Raw genomic sequence first — 18,635 nt, 5'->3', positions numbered from 1 at the left:
AGAGTATTGCACTAGTGCAACATGGACTATGGTGGAGAGTATTGCACTAGTGCAACATGGACTATGGTGGAGAGTATTGCACTAGTGCAACATGGACTATGATGGAGAGTATTGCACTGGTGCAACATGGACTATGGTGGAGAGTATTGCACTGGTGCAACATGGACTATGGTGGAGAGTATTGCACTAGTGCAACATGGACTATGGTGGAGAGTATTGCACTAGTGCAACATGGACTATGGTGGAGAGTATTGCACTAGTGCAACATGGACTATGGTGGAGAGTATTGCACTAGTGCAACATGGACTATGGTGGAGAGTATTGCACTAGTGCAACATGGACTATGGTGGAGAGTATTGCACTGGTGCAACATGGACTATGGTGGAGAGTATTGCACTAGTGCAACATGGACTATGGTGGAGAGTATTGCACTAGTGCAACATGGACTATGGTGGAGAGTATTGCACTAGTGCAACATGGACTATGGTGGAGAGTATTGCACTACTTATACAAGATGCCACATTGTTGCAGGGCCCCCCACTGAGGAGTCCATTGACAAGATGATGCAGGCCCGGGCGGGGGTCCCCACTCACCCACTCACTCACCCATACACTCACCCACTCAGCCACCCAGCCACTCACTCACCTTGAGGGTGGTGTCGGGTCAGCTGACTCACCTTGAGGGTGGTGTTGGGGTAGCTGAGGAGCACCTTGCTGAAGGAGGTGTTGGCGAGCAGCGCCTGGCGGATGTCCTCCAGGACGGAGACGATGTCGTCCAGGCGGCAGATGTTGCCTCCGTGGCCGAGCACGCAGAGGTGTGCGAAGGTGTAGTTGAAGCCCTGGTAGGAGACCCGCAGCTCCAGCACCCGCCGGTGGACGCGCAGCACCTGCTCGGCCAGCTCCAGGATGTTGCCGCCGGACTTGGCTTGCAGGATGAGGCGGCCGTACCTGCCCGGCGTGTGCAGGTCGGAGTAGAGGCGGTGCGTGGACTGGTCGACGTGGAAGAGGCTGTTGGCCAGGCTGCGCTCGATCTTGGCCAGGCTGTGGGTGGGCGCCACCAGCCGCTCCAGGTCGGTCTCCGGCCGGAACCTGCTGAGCAGCGTGGAGCCGAAGATGATGGTGAGCACGGCGGGCACGGTGAGGAAGAAGACGGGGTGTCTGCTGACGAACAAGCCCAGCCAGTAGAAGGACGCCTTCAGACCTCCGTGGATCACTTGCCGCAGCATCCTCAGCAGCGCGCGCGGCACTGACATCACACGGCGCTGTGACGTCACGCACCTGGCAAGGAGGAGGGTAGCGGCGCTGTGACGTCACACACTGCAGCACGAACGCCCGCTTTTGACGAATCCTTCACTCGTGCGTCGCCGAGCCGCGGCGCGTCCACTCGGCGGCGGCGTGAGGCGCGCGTCTGACTGTGCGTGCGCGTGCGTGCGTGCGTGCGTGCGCGCGCCTTCCAGACATCGCGCGCCAGCGGCGACGCTTGATTTGCTGCGCGGCGCGTGGCGGCGTCAACGCGGCGGCGGCGGCGACATGCTGCACGTGCCGCACAATGTGACGCAACGTCAGCTCCCTGACTCCGCCCCTCTTTTCCTCGCACTGACTCCGCCCTCCTTTCCTCGCACTGACTCCGCCCCTCTTTCCGCCACCGTGGGTGGCCAAGGTGAAGTCCGCGGGGTCACGTGAGCTCCATGAAGCTTCTCAACGTGGCCCGCCCACATTTGACCTCATTTGTTTTACTCCTTTTTTAGGAAGTATTTCAATGGCTGAAATCTGCACTTTTGAGTCTTATAGAAGTTATTACTGTAGTGGGCGGGGTTTGTTTCCATAGCAACCAGCCCCAAACACATGTGTCATATCATAAATAATATCCTACTGTAATACCTACTGTGCAATATTACACTTCTAGTGCAACACTGATTCTTATTACTCTTGTCTTCTTCTGTGTATTGTACACTATTTTGTATATTGTACAGTATATTGTACACTATTTTGTATATTATTGTACAGTATTTTGTATATTGTACACTAATTTGTATATTGTACAGTATATTGTACAGTATTTTGTATATTGTACAGTATATTGTACAGTATTTTGTACAGTATTTTGTATATTGTACACTATTTTGTATATTGTACAGTAGATTGTACAGTATATTGTACAGTATTTGGTATATTGTACAGCAGGGGTCACCAACGCGGTGCCCGCGGGCACCAGGTCGCCCGTAAGGACCAGATGAGTCGCCCGCGGGCCTGTTCTAAAAAAAAAAAAAAAAAATTATTATTATTTTTTTTTTTTTTAAATTAAATCTACATAGAAAAAACACAAGATACACTTTCAATCAGTGCATCAACCCAAACAACCTCCCCCATGCACACTCATCCACACCCACTCACACAAAAGGGGTTATTTCTTTCTGCTACCAATATTCTGGTTCCCACAACATAGACAACACATCTGCAGGGGACACAGTCCCTGAACACAACATAGACAACACATCTGCAAGGGACACAGTCCCTGAACACAACATAGACAACACATCTGCAAGGGACACAGTCCCTGAACACAACATAGACAACACATCTGCAAGGACCACAGTCCTTGAACACAACATAGACAACACATCTGCAAGGGACACAGTCCCTGAACACAACATAGACAACACATCTGCAAGGGCCACAGTCCCTGAACACAACATAGACAACACATCTGCAAGGGCCACAGTCCCTGAACACAACATAGACAACACATCTGCAAGGGCCACAGTCCCTGAACACAACATAGACAACACATCTGCAAGGGCCACAGTCCCTGAACACAACATAGACAACACATCTGCAAGGGCCACAGTCCCTGAACACAACATAGACAACACATCTGCAAGGGACACAGTCCCTGAACACAACATAGACAACACATCTGCAAGGGACACAGTCCCTGAACACAACATAGACAACACATCTGCAAGGACCGCAGTCCCTGAACACAACATAGACAACACATCTGCAAGGGCCACAGTCCCTGAACACAACATAGACAACACATCTGCAAGGGCCACAGTCCCTGAACACAACATAGACAACACATCTGCAAGGGCCACAGTCCCTGAACACAACATAGACAACACATCTGCAAGGGCCACAGTCCCTGAACACAACATAGACAACACATCTGCAAGGGACACAGTCCCTGAACACAACATAGACAACACATCTGCAAGGGACACAGTCCCTGAACACAACATAGACAACACATCTGCAAGGGCCACAGTCCCTGAACACAACATAGACAACACATCTGCAAGGGACACAGTCCCTGAACACAACATAGACAACACATCTGCAAGGGCCACAGTCCCTGAACACAACATAGACAACACATCTGCAAGGGACACAGTCCCTGAACACAACATAGACAACACATCTGCAAGGGACACAGTCCCTGAACACAACATAGACAACACATCTGCAAGGGCCACAGTCCCTGAACACAACATAGACAACACATCTGCAAGGGACACAGTCCCTGAACACAACACAGACAACACATCTGCAAGGGCCACAGTCCCTGAAGCACACATGATTGTATAGGCTGCTGGTCCACTAACATTTTCATTAATTACTATTTTTTATGTAATTATTTTTATATTGTTTTACTTTCTTTTTTATCCAAGAAAATGTTTTTTATTTATTTATCTTATTTTATTTTATTTTTAAAAAAAAAGGGCCTTATCTTCAACAGACCAGGTTGTCAATAAAATTAGATTTGTTTAAAGGGTTTTTTAAAGCAGGCCCAGTCCAGATAATGTCCAAGTGGGACTCAGCAACACACACCTTCATTCATGTACACAGAAACAAATTAGGGAACACAACAGATTGCATATAATTTATAAACAAAATTACATTTTCAAAATAAGCATTTATGTACAGTCCAGATTATGTCCAGGTCACTCAAATGAGGGAACACAACAACAGATATCATATAATCTATAAACATAATTATACTTTCAAAATAAGCCTTTGAGGACTTCTCATCTTTTTTTAATGTTTTTTGGCATCATTATCGTTTTCAACCATGTAACTTTCTAAAGTTAGAAAATACTGAATAAATGTTTTAAAGAAAGTAATACTAAGTGAATATCTGTTTTTGGCCTTAAAAATAAACATTTTACCGAGTACTATAATTAAATTGACTAAATCATGATTGTCAATGAACTCTCCTAAAATAACAGAAACTACATTAAGCTTCATAAACAAACCAATCCTTAAACACATTTTTTCAACTTCCACCCAAAACAAAGACACAATATGACAATACCAAAACAAATGCAGGGTGGATTCAGGCTCCTGACAACAAAATTGGCAATCATCTGACTCTGTCATATTCCATAATTTTAACATTTTCCCTGTGGGTAAGAAGTTATAAATAATTTTAATTTGAAAATAACGATTTTGTATATCATGGTTTTATAGATTAGTTTGAATATGGCATCCCATGGCAACGGGCAGTCAAAAAAGTCCTCCCATTTTCCATTTGTGTTGTATGAGGCAGCCTTCAGAGATTTCTTTATTAAATAAAAATTATATATTTTTCTATTTATTTTAGTTCCTTTTTGCCAACTAGAATTTCTTATTAGAGGTTTACAAACTAATAATTTAGTAGTTCCATAATTAATTATTTGTTTCCATCTTTTCCCAATTACTCCAGTTAGTTGATCAAATGAAAAGCTTGAGCAAGCATCACCATACATAGTTGTAAATTCATCATACTTCATCATTTTACCATTCTCATTGATAATATCATTGACAAAAATGATTCCTCTTTCAAACATATTTTTCCAAAAGAAAGGCTTTCCATCTATTACAATATTAGAGTTCATCCATATTAACTGCTGCAAAATATTGTCCCTTTTTTCTGGCACATAAAATTGAAAACACCACTATGAGTGGATTGTTTCCTTTATGAACCCCGCCATGTTTCCCATCAGACTCTCTGGAAGGGGATCACTTGTAAAAAAGGATACAATTTCTTTTGATACAGTACATGTTTTTTGTCCAACAGGACATTTGTGTACCACTCAATGTTTAAATACATCTTTGGAACAATTGATGCTTTTAAAGACAGACACATAGCTTCAAGGTTGAGAAGTTTCAGGCCCCCATATTCATACTCTTTGTACAAAACCTTTCTTTTAATCTTTTCTGGTTTGCCGTTCCAGACAAAATCGAAGACCCTCCGCTCATAAATCTTAAAAAAGTTTTGTGATGGAGCTGGTAATGACAAAAACAAATAAATAAATTGAGGAATAATTAACGAGTTGGCAATAGACATTTTACCATACAAGGTTAGGGATTTCCCTTTCCATATTTGCATAATTTTGTCCAGCTTTCTTAGTCGATTATCATAATTTACTGAGCCTAGATCTTCCAGATTTTCTGGGACAACAACACCAAGTATGTTAACTGGTCCATCTGTCCACAAAACAGGCACTTTGCATTCCATTCGAAAGGATGTTCCCTTTAGATTTCCGATCCTTAATATTTTACATTTATCATAATTAAGCTTAAGGCCAGATTGCTGTGAAAATATGTCCAAAAGATTAAGAAGGTTCCGCAAACAATGAGGAAAATTCTTATCTTTGTGAATCAGCCTTTTCTGACATGAACTTCATCAAGAACAAACACAGAACACGCCTCACTGATGCACATCTGCAAGACCCACTCAGAGTTGCAGTGTCAAGTTACACACCAGAGTACAACACACTAGTTAACAGCATGCAATGCCAGGCTTCCCACTAACTGACAAAGAAACAGATAACAGATTTGGTGTCCAGTTCAAAGTGTGACATGATTTAAAAATTTGAGAGTTGACTTTTGTATTTTACATGAGTTATTATTTGTACAAACATGGTGCAAAGTAATTCATGATTTGTTAACAAATGTTAGTGGCTAGCTAGTTAAAATGGAATATTGTGATTTCCCAAGACTGTCTTAGAAGTGATCATTTGAAAATGTTCAATATGAAAAATGTGCACTTAGAGAAAATATAAAAATAAAGTGTTGCATATTGATATTTATCTGTTTCTATATATATTTATTGTGAGTAATCATTAAGATGATCAGTGTTTCCACAAAGATAAATATCATTAATTATTAATAATAACAGAGTTAAAGGTAAATTGAGCAAATTGGCTACTTCTGGCAATTTATTTAAGTGTGTATCAAACTGGTAGCCCTTCGCATTAATCACTACCCAAGAAGTAGCCCTTGCTTTCAAAAAGGTTGGTGACCCCTGTTGTACAGTATATTGTACAGTATTGTGTATATTATACAGTATATTGTACAGTATTTTGTAGAGTATTTTGTATATTGTACAGTATTTTGTACAGTATTTTGTATATTGTACAGCCACTACTAGCGACCACGCAGTCTGATAGTTTATATATCAATGATGAAATCTTAACATTGCAACACATGCCAATACGGCCGGGTTAACTTATAAAGTGACTTTTAAAACTTCCCGGGAAATATCCGGCTGAAACGTCGCGGTATGATGACGTATGCGCGTGACGAAGTCAGAGTAACGGAAGTTATGGTACCCCGTAGAATCCTATACAAAAAGCTTTGTTTTCATTTCATAATTCCACAGTATTCTGGACATCTTTTGCAATTTGTTTAATGAACAATGAAGGCTGCAAAGAAGACAGTTGTAGGTGGGATCAGTGTATTAGCAGCGGACTACAGCAACACGACCAGGAGGACTTTGTTGGAGCGCTAGCCGCGCTAGCCGCCGACCTCACCTTGACTTCCTACGTCTCCGGGCCGCCAAACGCTTCGGGTGAAGTCCTTCGTCCTTCTGCCGATTGCTGGAACGCAGGTGAGCACGGGTGTTGATGAGTAGATGAGGGCTGGCTGGCGTAGGTGGAGAGCTAATGTTTTTAGCATAGCTCTGTGAGGTCCCGTTGCTAAGTTGCTAAGTTAGCTTCAATAGCGTCGTTAGCACAGCATTGTTAACCTTCGCCAGCCTGGAAAGCATTAACCGTGTATTTACATGTCCACGGTTTAATAGTATTGTTGATTTTCTATCTATCCTTCCAGTCAGGGGTTTATTTTTTTGTTTCTATATGCAGTTAAAGCAAGATGCTATCACGTTAGCTCGTAGCTAAAGCATTTTGCCGATGTATTGTCGTGGAGATAAAAGGCACTGAATGTCCATTTCGTGTGCTGGACTCTCATTTTCAAGAGGATATAGTATCCCAGGTGGTTTAAAATACAAATCTGTGATCCACAATAGAAAAAGGAGAGAGTGTGGAATCCAATGAGCCAGCTTGTACCTAAGTTACGGTCAGAGCCAAAAAAGATACGTCCATCACTGCCTCTCAAGTCCTTCACTGTAACGTTCCTCATCTACGAATCTTTCATCCTGGCTCAAATTAATGGGGTAATCGTCGCTTTGTCGCTCCGAATCTCTCTCGCTCCATTGTAAACAACGGGGAATTGTGAGGAATACTAGCTCCTGTGACGTCACGCTACTTCCGCTACAGGCAAGGCTTTTTTTATCAGCCAGCAAAAGTTGCCAACTTTATCGTCCATTTTCTCTACTAAATCCTTTCAGCAAAAATATGGCAATATCGCGAAATGATCAAGTATGACACAAAGAATGGATCTGCTAACCCCGTTTAAATAAAAAAAAAATCATTCCAGTAGGCCTTTAATGGCGACTAAATGGCAGCATGGACGTAAGAATTGTAACAAAAATGCAATCTTTCTGAGGGCAAGATTCCTAATGAAAGTTTTGAAGACGTCGGTGGGCCGCACTTGGCCCGCGGGCCGTAGTTTGGACCCCGCTGATCTATTATGACTGCTAATATCATTATTAAAAATGAAGACAACTTCCAATTGCTTTCTTTGTTTTAAAATAGACTGAGCACATTCTATAAATGCACACATGAATATTGTTCTATCTTATTTATACTTTGTGAATAAATGATGTGATAATTAATGTTCATCAGTCCATTAGGTGGAATTGAGCCTGGCAGAGTTTTAAAATGCCCGCGTTGATGTTATTTTTTAATCTATCAGAAGATGAAATGGATAAAAATATCAACATTAAATGTCAGGATGTTATTAATGAATTTGACTAATTTTCCTCAATTTGGACTCATTTTATTGATCACATGAAGTTAGAAGGGGATGCATATTATTGCAGCATAAATATGTGCGCCCAGAAAATGTGTCCCCAGTCATTGGAACAACACGATTATGCCTTTAAAAGCCTTTACTTTGTCTATTAATGTCACGTGTTACATTTCAACATATTTACAAATCCCACCATGAACGCAACAATCCACATTTTCTATCATGATCACTAAAAAGCAGCGTAAGTACGTCGTGTCCAAACAGGAAGTGTTGCCTCTATCTCAACACGGCACATAGCTCCGCCCCCTCTGAAGTCATAGTGGCAGGGGATACAAAGGATTACTATTTCAACACCTAGTGGACACATTTAGAACAGCACTTTCTTTCATTCAACAATCCCAGCTCATTAGTATAACACCTGTGGTATGTTTGACACTCCTGGTCTAGTCCCATCAAAAAAACTATAAATAACTTTTCAAAAAGCGCCAACAAAACTCCATTTACATTTGGTAACCTGAATATTACACAAGTATTAGCAATATTGTTATTATATTAACGTTAATTCCCTTTTTTAGCCGCGCATTGACTAGAGAAGGTAACTAGCTTATGCTGCTGTATTGTCATCAATAGATGGTGAGCTGCTTTCTCGCCTCTGAGCTTGTGAAAGTTCATTGTAGACCCGGAGATGGTGAGAAAGACACGCGGTAGACGCATGGTTTTGGGGATCTGGTGGGCGGGGTCATTGCCTCGCACAGTGCACCACATCTCCTTGGCATAGAGTTGATCAGGTTGTTGATTGTGGAATGTCGGTCCGCTCCTCTTCAATGGCTGTGCCAAGTTGCTGGATATTGGCAGGAAGAGGTTGTGAGGCCGGTGGGATGTACTGCCAAATTGTCTGAAACGCCATTGCAGACAGCTTATGGTAGAGAAATGAACATTCAATTCAACAGCTCTGGTGGACATTCCTGTAGTCAGCATGCCAACTGCACCCTTCCTCAAAACTTGCAACATCCCTGTGCGAGAAAACTGCACATTTCAGAGTGGCCTTTTACCGTGGTCAGCCTAAGGCACACCTGTGCAATAATCATGTGGTTTCATCAGCGTGCTGATATGCCACACCTGTGAGCTAGGAGGGGTTATCTCTGCAAAAGAAGAAATGCTCACTAACACAGATTTAGACACATTTGTCAACAATATTTGTGTATATGGTAAAAGTTTTAGATCTTTGAGTTCAACTCATGAAAAACGGGAGCCAAAACAAAAGCGCTGTGTTTATATTTTGGTTCAGGAAAAGGAAATGTTTGGATCATCACCAAGTAGAGTAGTAGTCCTTGTAAAATGTTGCTGTTTATTTATCCTTGTGGCTTGTGCAGCCCTTTGAGACACTGGTGACTTAGGGCTATATAAGTAAACATTACCTGCTGAGTGTTCTACTGCGGTTTGTTCACACCTGAAAGAGATTTCTTTGAGTGTCGATCGTGTTCTGTGTGACTGAAGTCTGCGGAAACCTGACACATCACAGCCATCAAATCACCTCTTTTTTTGCGGTATTTAGTGGAAAAACAATATATCATTATTTTAATGACATTCACAAGATGGACGTGCAAATGAACATATTTTACAACTGTCACGACGAGGGGGTTTTTGCAACTTACTGCGAGGATTGTTCTCCCGGGATGCAATCGGACTTTTCCGGACAAAGGCAGCAAGGTAGGAACATATTTATTATTAATCTAACTACACAGGACAAAAGACAGGAACATAAAAGTTAACGCAGGAAACATACGCTAACACTTAGACTGAACTATGGACATAGAAAACAACTAAGCAAACTACGGCATGGAAGGAACAAGACTTACTGCGGCATGAATGAAGCAATGGCATGAAACCAGCATGGAAGGAGCAATGTGGCCAGCCAGACTAACTGGCAACGACAGGCTTAAATAATAGTCTCTTAGTTAGAGAAGGTGCGTGGTCCCGAACACATGAGGCAGGTGAAACTAATAAGTCGCCATGGTAACTAAACAAACAAGGGAGCGCAAACAGGAACTAAAAGAGTCCAAAACAAACAGAAAATAACAAAAACATAATCCAGACCACAGATCATGACAACAACTTTAATTGTGACTAAATGTTAGCACAGTTGGAGAACACACACATGTCTTCACATTGGCAGCAGGGGTTGTGAACACATGAATGGTGAAGAGATGAACACAAACGTGTCTTCACATGGGCAGCAGGGGTTGTGAACACATGAATGGTGAAGAGATGAACACACACGTGTCTTCACATGGGCAGCAGGGGTTGTGAACATGAATGGTGAAGAGATGAACACACACGTGTCTTCACATTGGCAGCAGGGGTTGTGAACACATGAATGGTGAAGAGATGAACACACACGTGTCTTCACATGGGCAGCAGGGGTTGTGAACACATGAATGGTGAAGAGATGAACACACACATGTCTTCACATTGCCAGCAGGGGTTGTGAACACATGAATGGTGAAGAGATGAACACACACGTGTCTTCACATTGGCAGCAGGGGTTGTGAACACATGAATGGTGAAGAGATGAACACACACGTGTCTTCACATGGGCAGCAGGGGTTGTGAACACATGAATGGTGAAGAGATGAACACACACGTGTCTTCACATTGGCAGCAGGGGCTGTGAACACATGAATGGTGAAGAGATGAACACACACGTGTCTTCACATTGGCAGCAGGGGTTGTGAACACATGAATGGTGAAGAGATGAGCACACACGTGTCTTCACATTGGCAGCAGGGGTTGTGAACACATGAATGGTGAAGAGATGAACACACACGTGTCTTCACATTGGCAGCAGGGGTTGTGAACACATGAATGGTGACGAGATGAACACACACGTGTCTTCACATGGGCAGCAGGGGTTGTGAACACATGAATGGTGAAGAGATTAACACACACGTGTCTTCACATTGGCAGCAGGGGTTGTGAACACATGAATGGTGAAGAGATGAACACACACGTGTCTTCACATGGGCAGCAGGGGTTGTGAACACATGAATGGTGAAGAGATTAACACACACGTGTCTTCACATTGGCAGCAGGGGTTGTGAACACATGAATGGTGAAGAGATGAGCACACACGTGTCTTCACATTGGCAGCAGGGGTTGTGAACACATGAATGGTGAAGAGATGAGCACACACGTGTCTTCACATTGGCAGCAGGGGTTGTGAACACATGAATGGTGAAGAGATGAACACACACGTGTCTTCAGATTGGCAGCAGGGGTTGTGAACACATGAATGGTGAAGAGATGAACACACACACACACACACACACACACAAACACACACACACACACACACACACACACACACAAACACACACACACACACACACAAACACACACACACACACACACACAAACACACACACACACACACACACACACACACACACACACACACACACACACACACACACAAACACACACACACACAAACATACCAGGACCGGGAGAGTCTCCGTCAGCAGCCAACCACTTTTCTTAATCAAGTGCGTGATGGATGGACGTAACTCTACGAGTGGGGCCACCGAGCAGGATCAATGTGCTACATGCACATTTCATTATTTCTTGGCAGCTACTCTGCTAGCTAACAAATGACATTGGGTTAGCACAATGGCTGCCAAGCCTGCAGCCCGTGGGCCATGTCAGGCCCGCGAAGAGTGACTTTGTTATTTATACAAATTCACTGCAGTTTTTTAATGAAGGAAACTGCAGTTCTAAACGTGTCCACTGGATGTCGCAATGGCGATTCAAGTGTAGCCCGCGGCACACGTGACGCTGTTGAAGATGGCGTGTCAGCTGACTTGAAGCGCCCTCTGGATAGGCTGCCGCTACTCCAATCAGCGCAGGTGCCAGCAATCAGCGGCTCCTGTTGTGGCTGGCAGCAGATGGCGGCAGACTGATGCAGACCTTCTTTCATTGTCAATTATCCACCCAATGGATAAAGTAACGAAATGGTAAGACGTACAGGTTTAAGTCAACATGACCGCCATCTTTGTAGTTAGAGTTCCATGCAGCGCTCACAATTGCTTGCACACCATGAACTCCATTGTAAAAATGTGTCTTTGTACATTTGTTGTTTGTTCTATTTTTTTTCAAGCCTAAATCTACCATGTTCACGTCGGTAAAGTTTGCAGTTATGTTACCTTGATTTCAGCTATGGTGTCATTTTGATAAATGTTTTGTTTGTATTATAATTGTAATGTTTGAATGAAGATAAATGAATGTGTTGTGGCATTTGCGGATATCACCAATGCAGCGGTTTGACCAAACAAGTTTTTATTAGTGAACTGCCCAACATGACAATGCTAAACAGGAAGCGCTTGAAGTTGAACGGCTTTGTAAATATACTGAGACAAGGTCTAAGGTCTTGTAAATATACTGAGACAAAGTCTAAGGTCTTGTAAATATACTGAGACAAAGTCTAAGGTCTTGTAAATATACTGAGACAAAGTCTAAGGTCTTGTAAATATACTGAGACAAAGTCTAAGGTCTTGTAAATATACTGAGACAAAGTCTAAGGTCTTGTAAATATACTGAGACAAAGTCTAAGGTCATTGTAAATATACTGAGACAAAGTCTAAGGTCTTGTAAATATACTGAGACAAAGTCTAAGGTCATTGTAAATATACTGAGACAAAGTCTAAGGTCATTGTAAATATACTGAGACAAAGTCTAAGGTCTTGTAAATGTACTGAGACAAAGTCTAAGGTCTTGTAAATATACTGAGACAAAGTCTAAGGTCTTGTAAATATACTGAGACAAAGTCTAAGGTCTTGTAAATATACTGAGACAAAGTCTAAGGTCTTGTAAATATACTGAGACAAAGTCTAAGGTCATTGTAAATATACTGAGACAAAGTCTAAGGTCTTGTAAATATACTGAGACAAAGTCTAAGGTCTTGTAAATATACTGAGACAAAGTCTAAGGTCATTGTAAATATACTGAGACAAAGTCTAAGGTCTTGTAAATATACTGAGACGAAGTCTAAGGTCATTGTAAATATACTGAGACAAAGTCTAAGGTCTTGTAAATATACTGAGACAAAGTCTAAGGTCTTGTAAATATACTGAGACAAAGTCTAAGGTCTTGTAAATATACTGAGACAAAGTCTAAGGTCATTGTAAATATACTGAGACAAAGTCTAAGGTCTTGTAAATATACTGAGACAAAGTCTAAGGTCTTGTAAATATACTGAGACAAAGTCTAAGGTCATTGTAAATATACTGAGACAAAGTCTAAGGTCTTGTAAATATACTGAGACGAAGTCTAAGGTCATTGTAAATATACTGAGACAAAGTCTAAGGTCTTGTAAATATACTGAGACAAAGTCTAAGGTCTTGTAAATATACTGAGACAAAGTCTAAGGTCATTGTAAATATACTGAGACAAAGTCTAAGGTCATTGTAAATATACTGAGACAAAGTCTAAGGTCTTGTAAATATACTGAGACAAAGTCTAAGGTCTTGTAAATATACTGAGACAAAGTCTAAGGTCATTGTAAATATACTGAGACAAAGTCTAAGGTCTTGTAAATATACTGAGACAAAGTCTAAGGTCATTGTAAATATACTGAGACAAAGTCTAAGGTCTTGTAAATATACTGAGATGAAGTCTAAGGTCATTGTAAATATACTGAGACAAAGTCTAAGGTCTTGTAGATATACTGAGACAAAGTCTAAGGTCTTGTAAATATACTGAGACAAAGTCTAAGGTCATTGTAAATATACTGAGACAAAGTCTAAGGTCATTGTAAATATACTGAGACAAAGTCTAAGGTCTTGTAAATATACTGAGATGAAGTCTAAGGTCATTGTAAATATACTGAGACAAAGTCTAAGGTCTTGTAGATATACTGAGACAAAGTCTAAGGTCTTGTAAATATACTGAGACAAAGTCTAAGGTCTTGTAAATATACTGAGACAAAGTCTAAGGTCATTGTAAATATACTGAGACAAAGTCTAAGGTCTTGTGAATATACTGAGACAAAGTCTAAGGTCTTGTAAATATACTGAGACAAAGTCTAAGGTCTTGTAAATATACTGAGACAAAGTCTAAGGTCATTGTAAATATACTGAGACAAAGTCTAAGGTCTTGTAAATATACTGAGACAAAGTCTAAGGTCTTGTAAATATACTGAGACAAAGTCTAAGGTCATTGTAAATATACTGAGACAAAGTCTAAGGTCTTGTAAATATACTGAGACAAAGTCTAAGGTCTTGTAAATATACTGAGACAAAGTCTAAGGTCTTGTAAATATACTGAGACAAAGTCTAAGGTCTTGTAAATATACTGAGACAAAGTCTAAGGTCTTGTAAATATACTGAGACAAAGTCTAAGGTCATTGTAAATATACTGAGACAAAGTCTATGGTCTTGTAAATATACTGAGACAAAGTCTAAGGTCTTGTAAATATACTGAGACAAAGTCTAAGGTCTTGTAAATATACTGAGACAAAGTCTAAGGTCTTGTAAATATACTGAGACAAAGTCTAAGGTCTTGTAAATATACTGAGACAAAGTCTAAGGTCTTGTAAATATACTGAGACAAAGTCTAAGGTCTTGTAAATATACTGAGACAAAGTCTAAGGTCTTGTAAATATACTGAGACAAAGTCTAAGGTCATTGTAAATATACTGAGACAAAGTCTAAGGTCATTGTGTTTTTCATGGGCTTTTTGAAACTGCACCAATTATTTTCATCAGAATGTTCAACTAACTTGAAGTGTTTTGCCAAGAGGATTATTTGTAATATGTACAATTTCAAAAATAAGACAGAGAAAACAATCAGTTGTTTTTATTTGTAAGTTGTTATGTCATGATTTGACATAGATGTTCCTCCATGTGGCCCCTGAGCTAAAAGGAGTTTGTCACCTGAGTTAGCAGGTACTGTACATGTACTGTATGTGCATGGGAGGAATCAAAACCCATATCCTTAGACGGGGTTGTAGCAACATAAGCATCTACAGCACCGTAAGTTAAACACATTTTAGCAAGACTCATGACCGATAGTGCTGATCTTGCAAAAAAACAAAACACTTTTCTAACCTACTGGTACTTGTTTTGTGTATTTGGGATCTGCATAAGTCCCGAAATGTTGAAATCAAACCATAAAGGTACGGCGGGGATATCTAAAAAAAAAAAAAAAATCCTCATACTTCCTCCAAACGAGCTGTTTGGAGGAAGTATCTCCATATATGGTCAAGTTTTGCCTGAAGAGCTTTGCGAGAGTTCACCGTTGTAGTTGGACGTCGTATTCAATACGTTCCTTACGTACAATAGGGAGCGCTGGTATTTGCCTGCTAATGGGAGCTAGCCTGAGAACTGGCGAGCTTTGAAGTGTGCTGCTGTAAGGTCTTCAGTCCTGTTGTGTAGACCACGGACAAAAGGTCTTCAGTCCTGTTGTGTAGACCACGGACAAAAGGCTGATTTGTGCCAAGTCATCTATTTAAGAGCCTTATCAGACAGAGCTGATGTGTTGACTACAATGACAGTAAAGCTTCCATACATGCATTCACCTTTTGTTTCTAGTGGCTAACAATCTCAAATAAATGCATACTGTAAAATCCAGGTTAAAACTGCAATGCTTTTACTCTGAAATCATGTTTTGCACTGAGCAGTGTTATGTTGTACAGGGCTAGTATCTGGATACTTTTACTATGACTTAAAACATCAGAATCATTGAATTTGTTGGTGAATTTTTCTCTAGTTAGTTGGTTATGACTGTGATAAGACTGGGAAACCCTCTGAGGAACCAGTGCCTGGGACTCTTTGGTGGGTCTCTCCTATCTTTGGGGCTCCCAGGGTGGATGAGATGTGCACCAGAACTCATTGAGGCACTGGATGTTGTGGGGCTGGCTGGGATGAAAAGACTCTGCAGCTTAGTGTGGATATCAAGGCCAGTGCCTCTTGATTGGCAGACAGGGATGGTGGTTCCTCTCTTTAAGGGGAAACCAGAGAGTGTGTTCCACACTCCTCAGCCTTCCTGATAGGGTCCTTTAAGATGAGTCGAACCTCAGATTCAGGAGGAGTAGTGTGGTCCACATGTGAATAATATAAATACAGTCTATTATACAGAATTATTCACATGTGAATAACATAAATACAGTCTATTATACAGCATTATTCACATGTGAATAACATAAATACAGTCTATTATACAGCATTATTCACATGTGAATAACATAAATACAGTCTATTATACAGCATTATTCACATGTGAATAACATAAATACAGTCTATTATACAGCATTATTCACATGTGAATAACATAAATACAGTCTATTATACAGCATTATTCACATGTAAATAACATAAATACAGTTTATTATACAGCATTATTCACATGTGAATAACATAAATACAGTCTATTATACAGCATTATTCACATGTGAATAATATAAATACAGTCTATTATACAACATTATTCACATGTGAATAATATAAATACAGTCTATTATACAGCATTATTCACATGTGAATAACATAAATACAGTCTATTATACAGCATTATTCACATGTGAATAATATAAATACAGTCTATTATACAGCATTATTCACATGTGAATAATATAAATACAGTCTATTATACAGCATTATTCACATGTGAATAATATAAGTACAGTGTATTATACAGCATTATTCACATGTGAATAACATAAATACAGTCTATTATACAACATTATTCACATGTGAATAATATAAATGCAGTCTAGTATACAGCATTATTCACATGTGAATAACATAAATACAGTCTATTATACATTGAAGTACAGTCAAATGGTGACCTAATTGTCAACATTTTAGGAATGCTCCAACAGATTCTACCAATCAGTGTTTGACAGCACATACTAAACTTCCTGCAGGGACTTTTTACATTTCATTGTTGGTGCAAATGTAGGGAGGAATTTCCTGGTTCGAATCCAGCTTCCGCCATCCAAGTCACGGCCGTTGTGTCTTTGGGCAAAACACTTTAGCGATGCTCACCATACTTTGGGTATCACGTTGCTACAGTAAAGGCTGTATGGATACAGACCGTCAACCATTTCACCACTAGCAATTGTGGGTTATGACGTTGATCTGACATTGAAATGTGGTCATTTCCCAGCCAATATTCTACAACACAAATACAACGTTGAAACAACATGATTTTTGACAAGGTTTAATCAATGTTGGGTTCTGACGTTGATTTGACATTGACATTTGGTCATCTCCCAACCAACAACGCTGGACATCAACGTTGTCTCAGTTTACAAACACAACTATTTTGCAAGGTTGTTTCAAAGTCACTTTAAAGGACATGTACGTAAAATCAACGTGAATCAATGTCTTGTGCCTGCTGGGATAGCATTTGTTTTTAATATTTTAAAGCAAAAAAAGGTATTGACAAACTTTGTATAAAGTATGTGATGTTAAATGATAATATTCATGTAATCATTTAGTTGATGTCTGACTTGCTGTATGATTTTAAAACGCCATACACACATTCCAGGTCCAGAAGGTCATAGTCTCTGTAAACTGTGCTGCAAATTACTGTACTCACTGTATGTGTGTGTGTGTGTGTATGTGTGTGTGTGTGTGTGTGTGTGTGTGTGTGTGTGTGTGTGTGTGTGTGTGTGTGTGTGTGTGTGTGTGTGTGTGTGTGTGTGTGTGTGTGTGTGTGTGTGTGTGTGTGTGTGTGTCACTACCTGAAAGTGATTTTCTGCCTGAGTGGTTGTTTCCCTAATGCTGGCGATGCCTTGTAATCCTGTGGGATGCTGCAAAGTTACCCTCACCACTAATCACAGACATTCATCAGCTCGTCCATCCGAGTATATTCTTTACACAATTACACAAAAGCACACGTGGACAAGAACACGAGTACCTGAAGAGATTTATTTCAACTGAGCTAAGTTTGGATATAAAAGTGTGTTCAGTAAATGGAAGTAAAAAGGTATGTTCCATAGTTAGCATCAATTAGATACCAAGTACATACTGTTGAAGACTCTACCCGCATACTTTTATTGATTGGGTCGTCTGAAATATTGAACAAGCATTTATTAACACAGGTCATAGGCAAATGTGACCAGCGTTGGTGTCAAAGTCTGTGGATTGGGTATGGAAGAAGGTGCCTTGAAAAGCAAGACTCTACCAAAAGTGAGCCTAATGACTAATTCTTCACTGGCTTTATAGTAAAAGAGCAAATGAGTCCACCGGGTCAGAGAGTCCATGGTTCCAAGAGGGCTGGGGCCAGTCCAAGGAATAAGAAATGAGAGTTGATGAAGGTGAGGGTGAGTCCAAGGAATAAGAAATGAGAGTTGATGAAGGTGAGGGCCAGTCCAAGGAATAAGAAACAATGATGAAGGTGGGGGCCAGTCCAAGGAATAAGAAATGAGAGTTGATGAAGGTGAGGGCCAGTCCAAGGAATAAGAAACAATGATGAAGGTGGGGGCCAGTCCAAGGAATAA

General features: G+C 40.7%; 1 protein-coding gene across 1 annotated transcript in view; it reads right to left on the bottom strand.

The window, feature by feature from the left end:
• The window catches only part of ptchd4 (patched domain containing 4), a 21,963-nt gene extending 20,492 nt beyond the window's left edge, over window positions 1-1,471 (bottom strand). Inside the window, exon 1 of the mRNA XM_062040824.1 lies at window positions 677-1,471. Within this exon, the coding sequence (XP_061896808.1) occupies window positions 677-1,252 (576 nt within the window). The 5' untranslated portion in view covers window positions 1,253-1,471. The remainder of the gene's footprint in view (window positions 1-676) is intronic.
• Between the last annotated feature and the right edge of the window lie 17,164 nt (window positions 1,472-18,635).

Source organism: Entelurus aequoreus, linkage group LG03 (genome assembly GCF_033978785.1).
Source record: "Entelurus aequoreus isolate RoL-2023_Sb linkage group LG03, RoL_Eaeq_v1.1, whole genome shotgun sequence".
Classification (NCBI taxonomy): domain Eukaryota; kingdom Metazoa; phylum Chordata; class Actinopteri; order Syngnathiformes; family Syngnathidae; genus Entelurus; species Entelurus aequoreus.
This window is presented reverse-complemented; position numbering and strand designations above follow the sequence as displayed.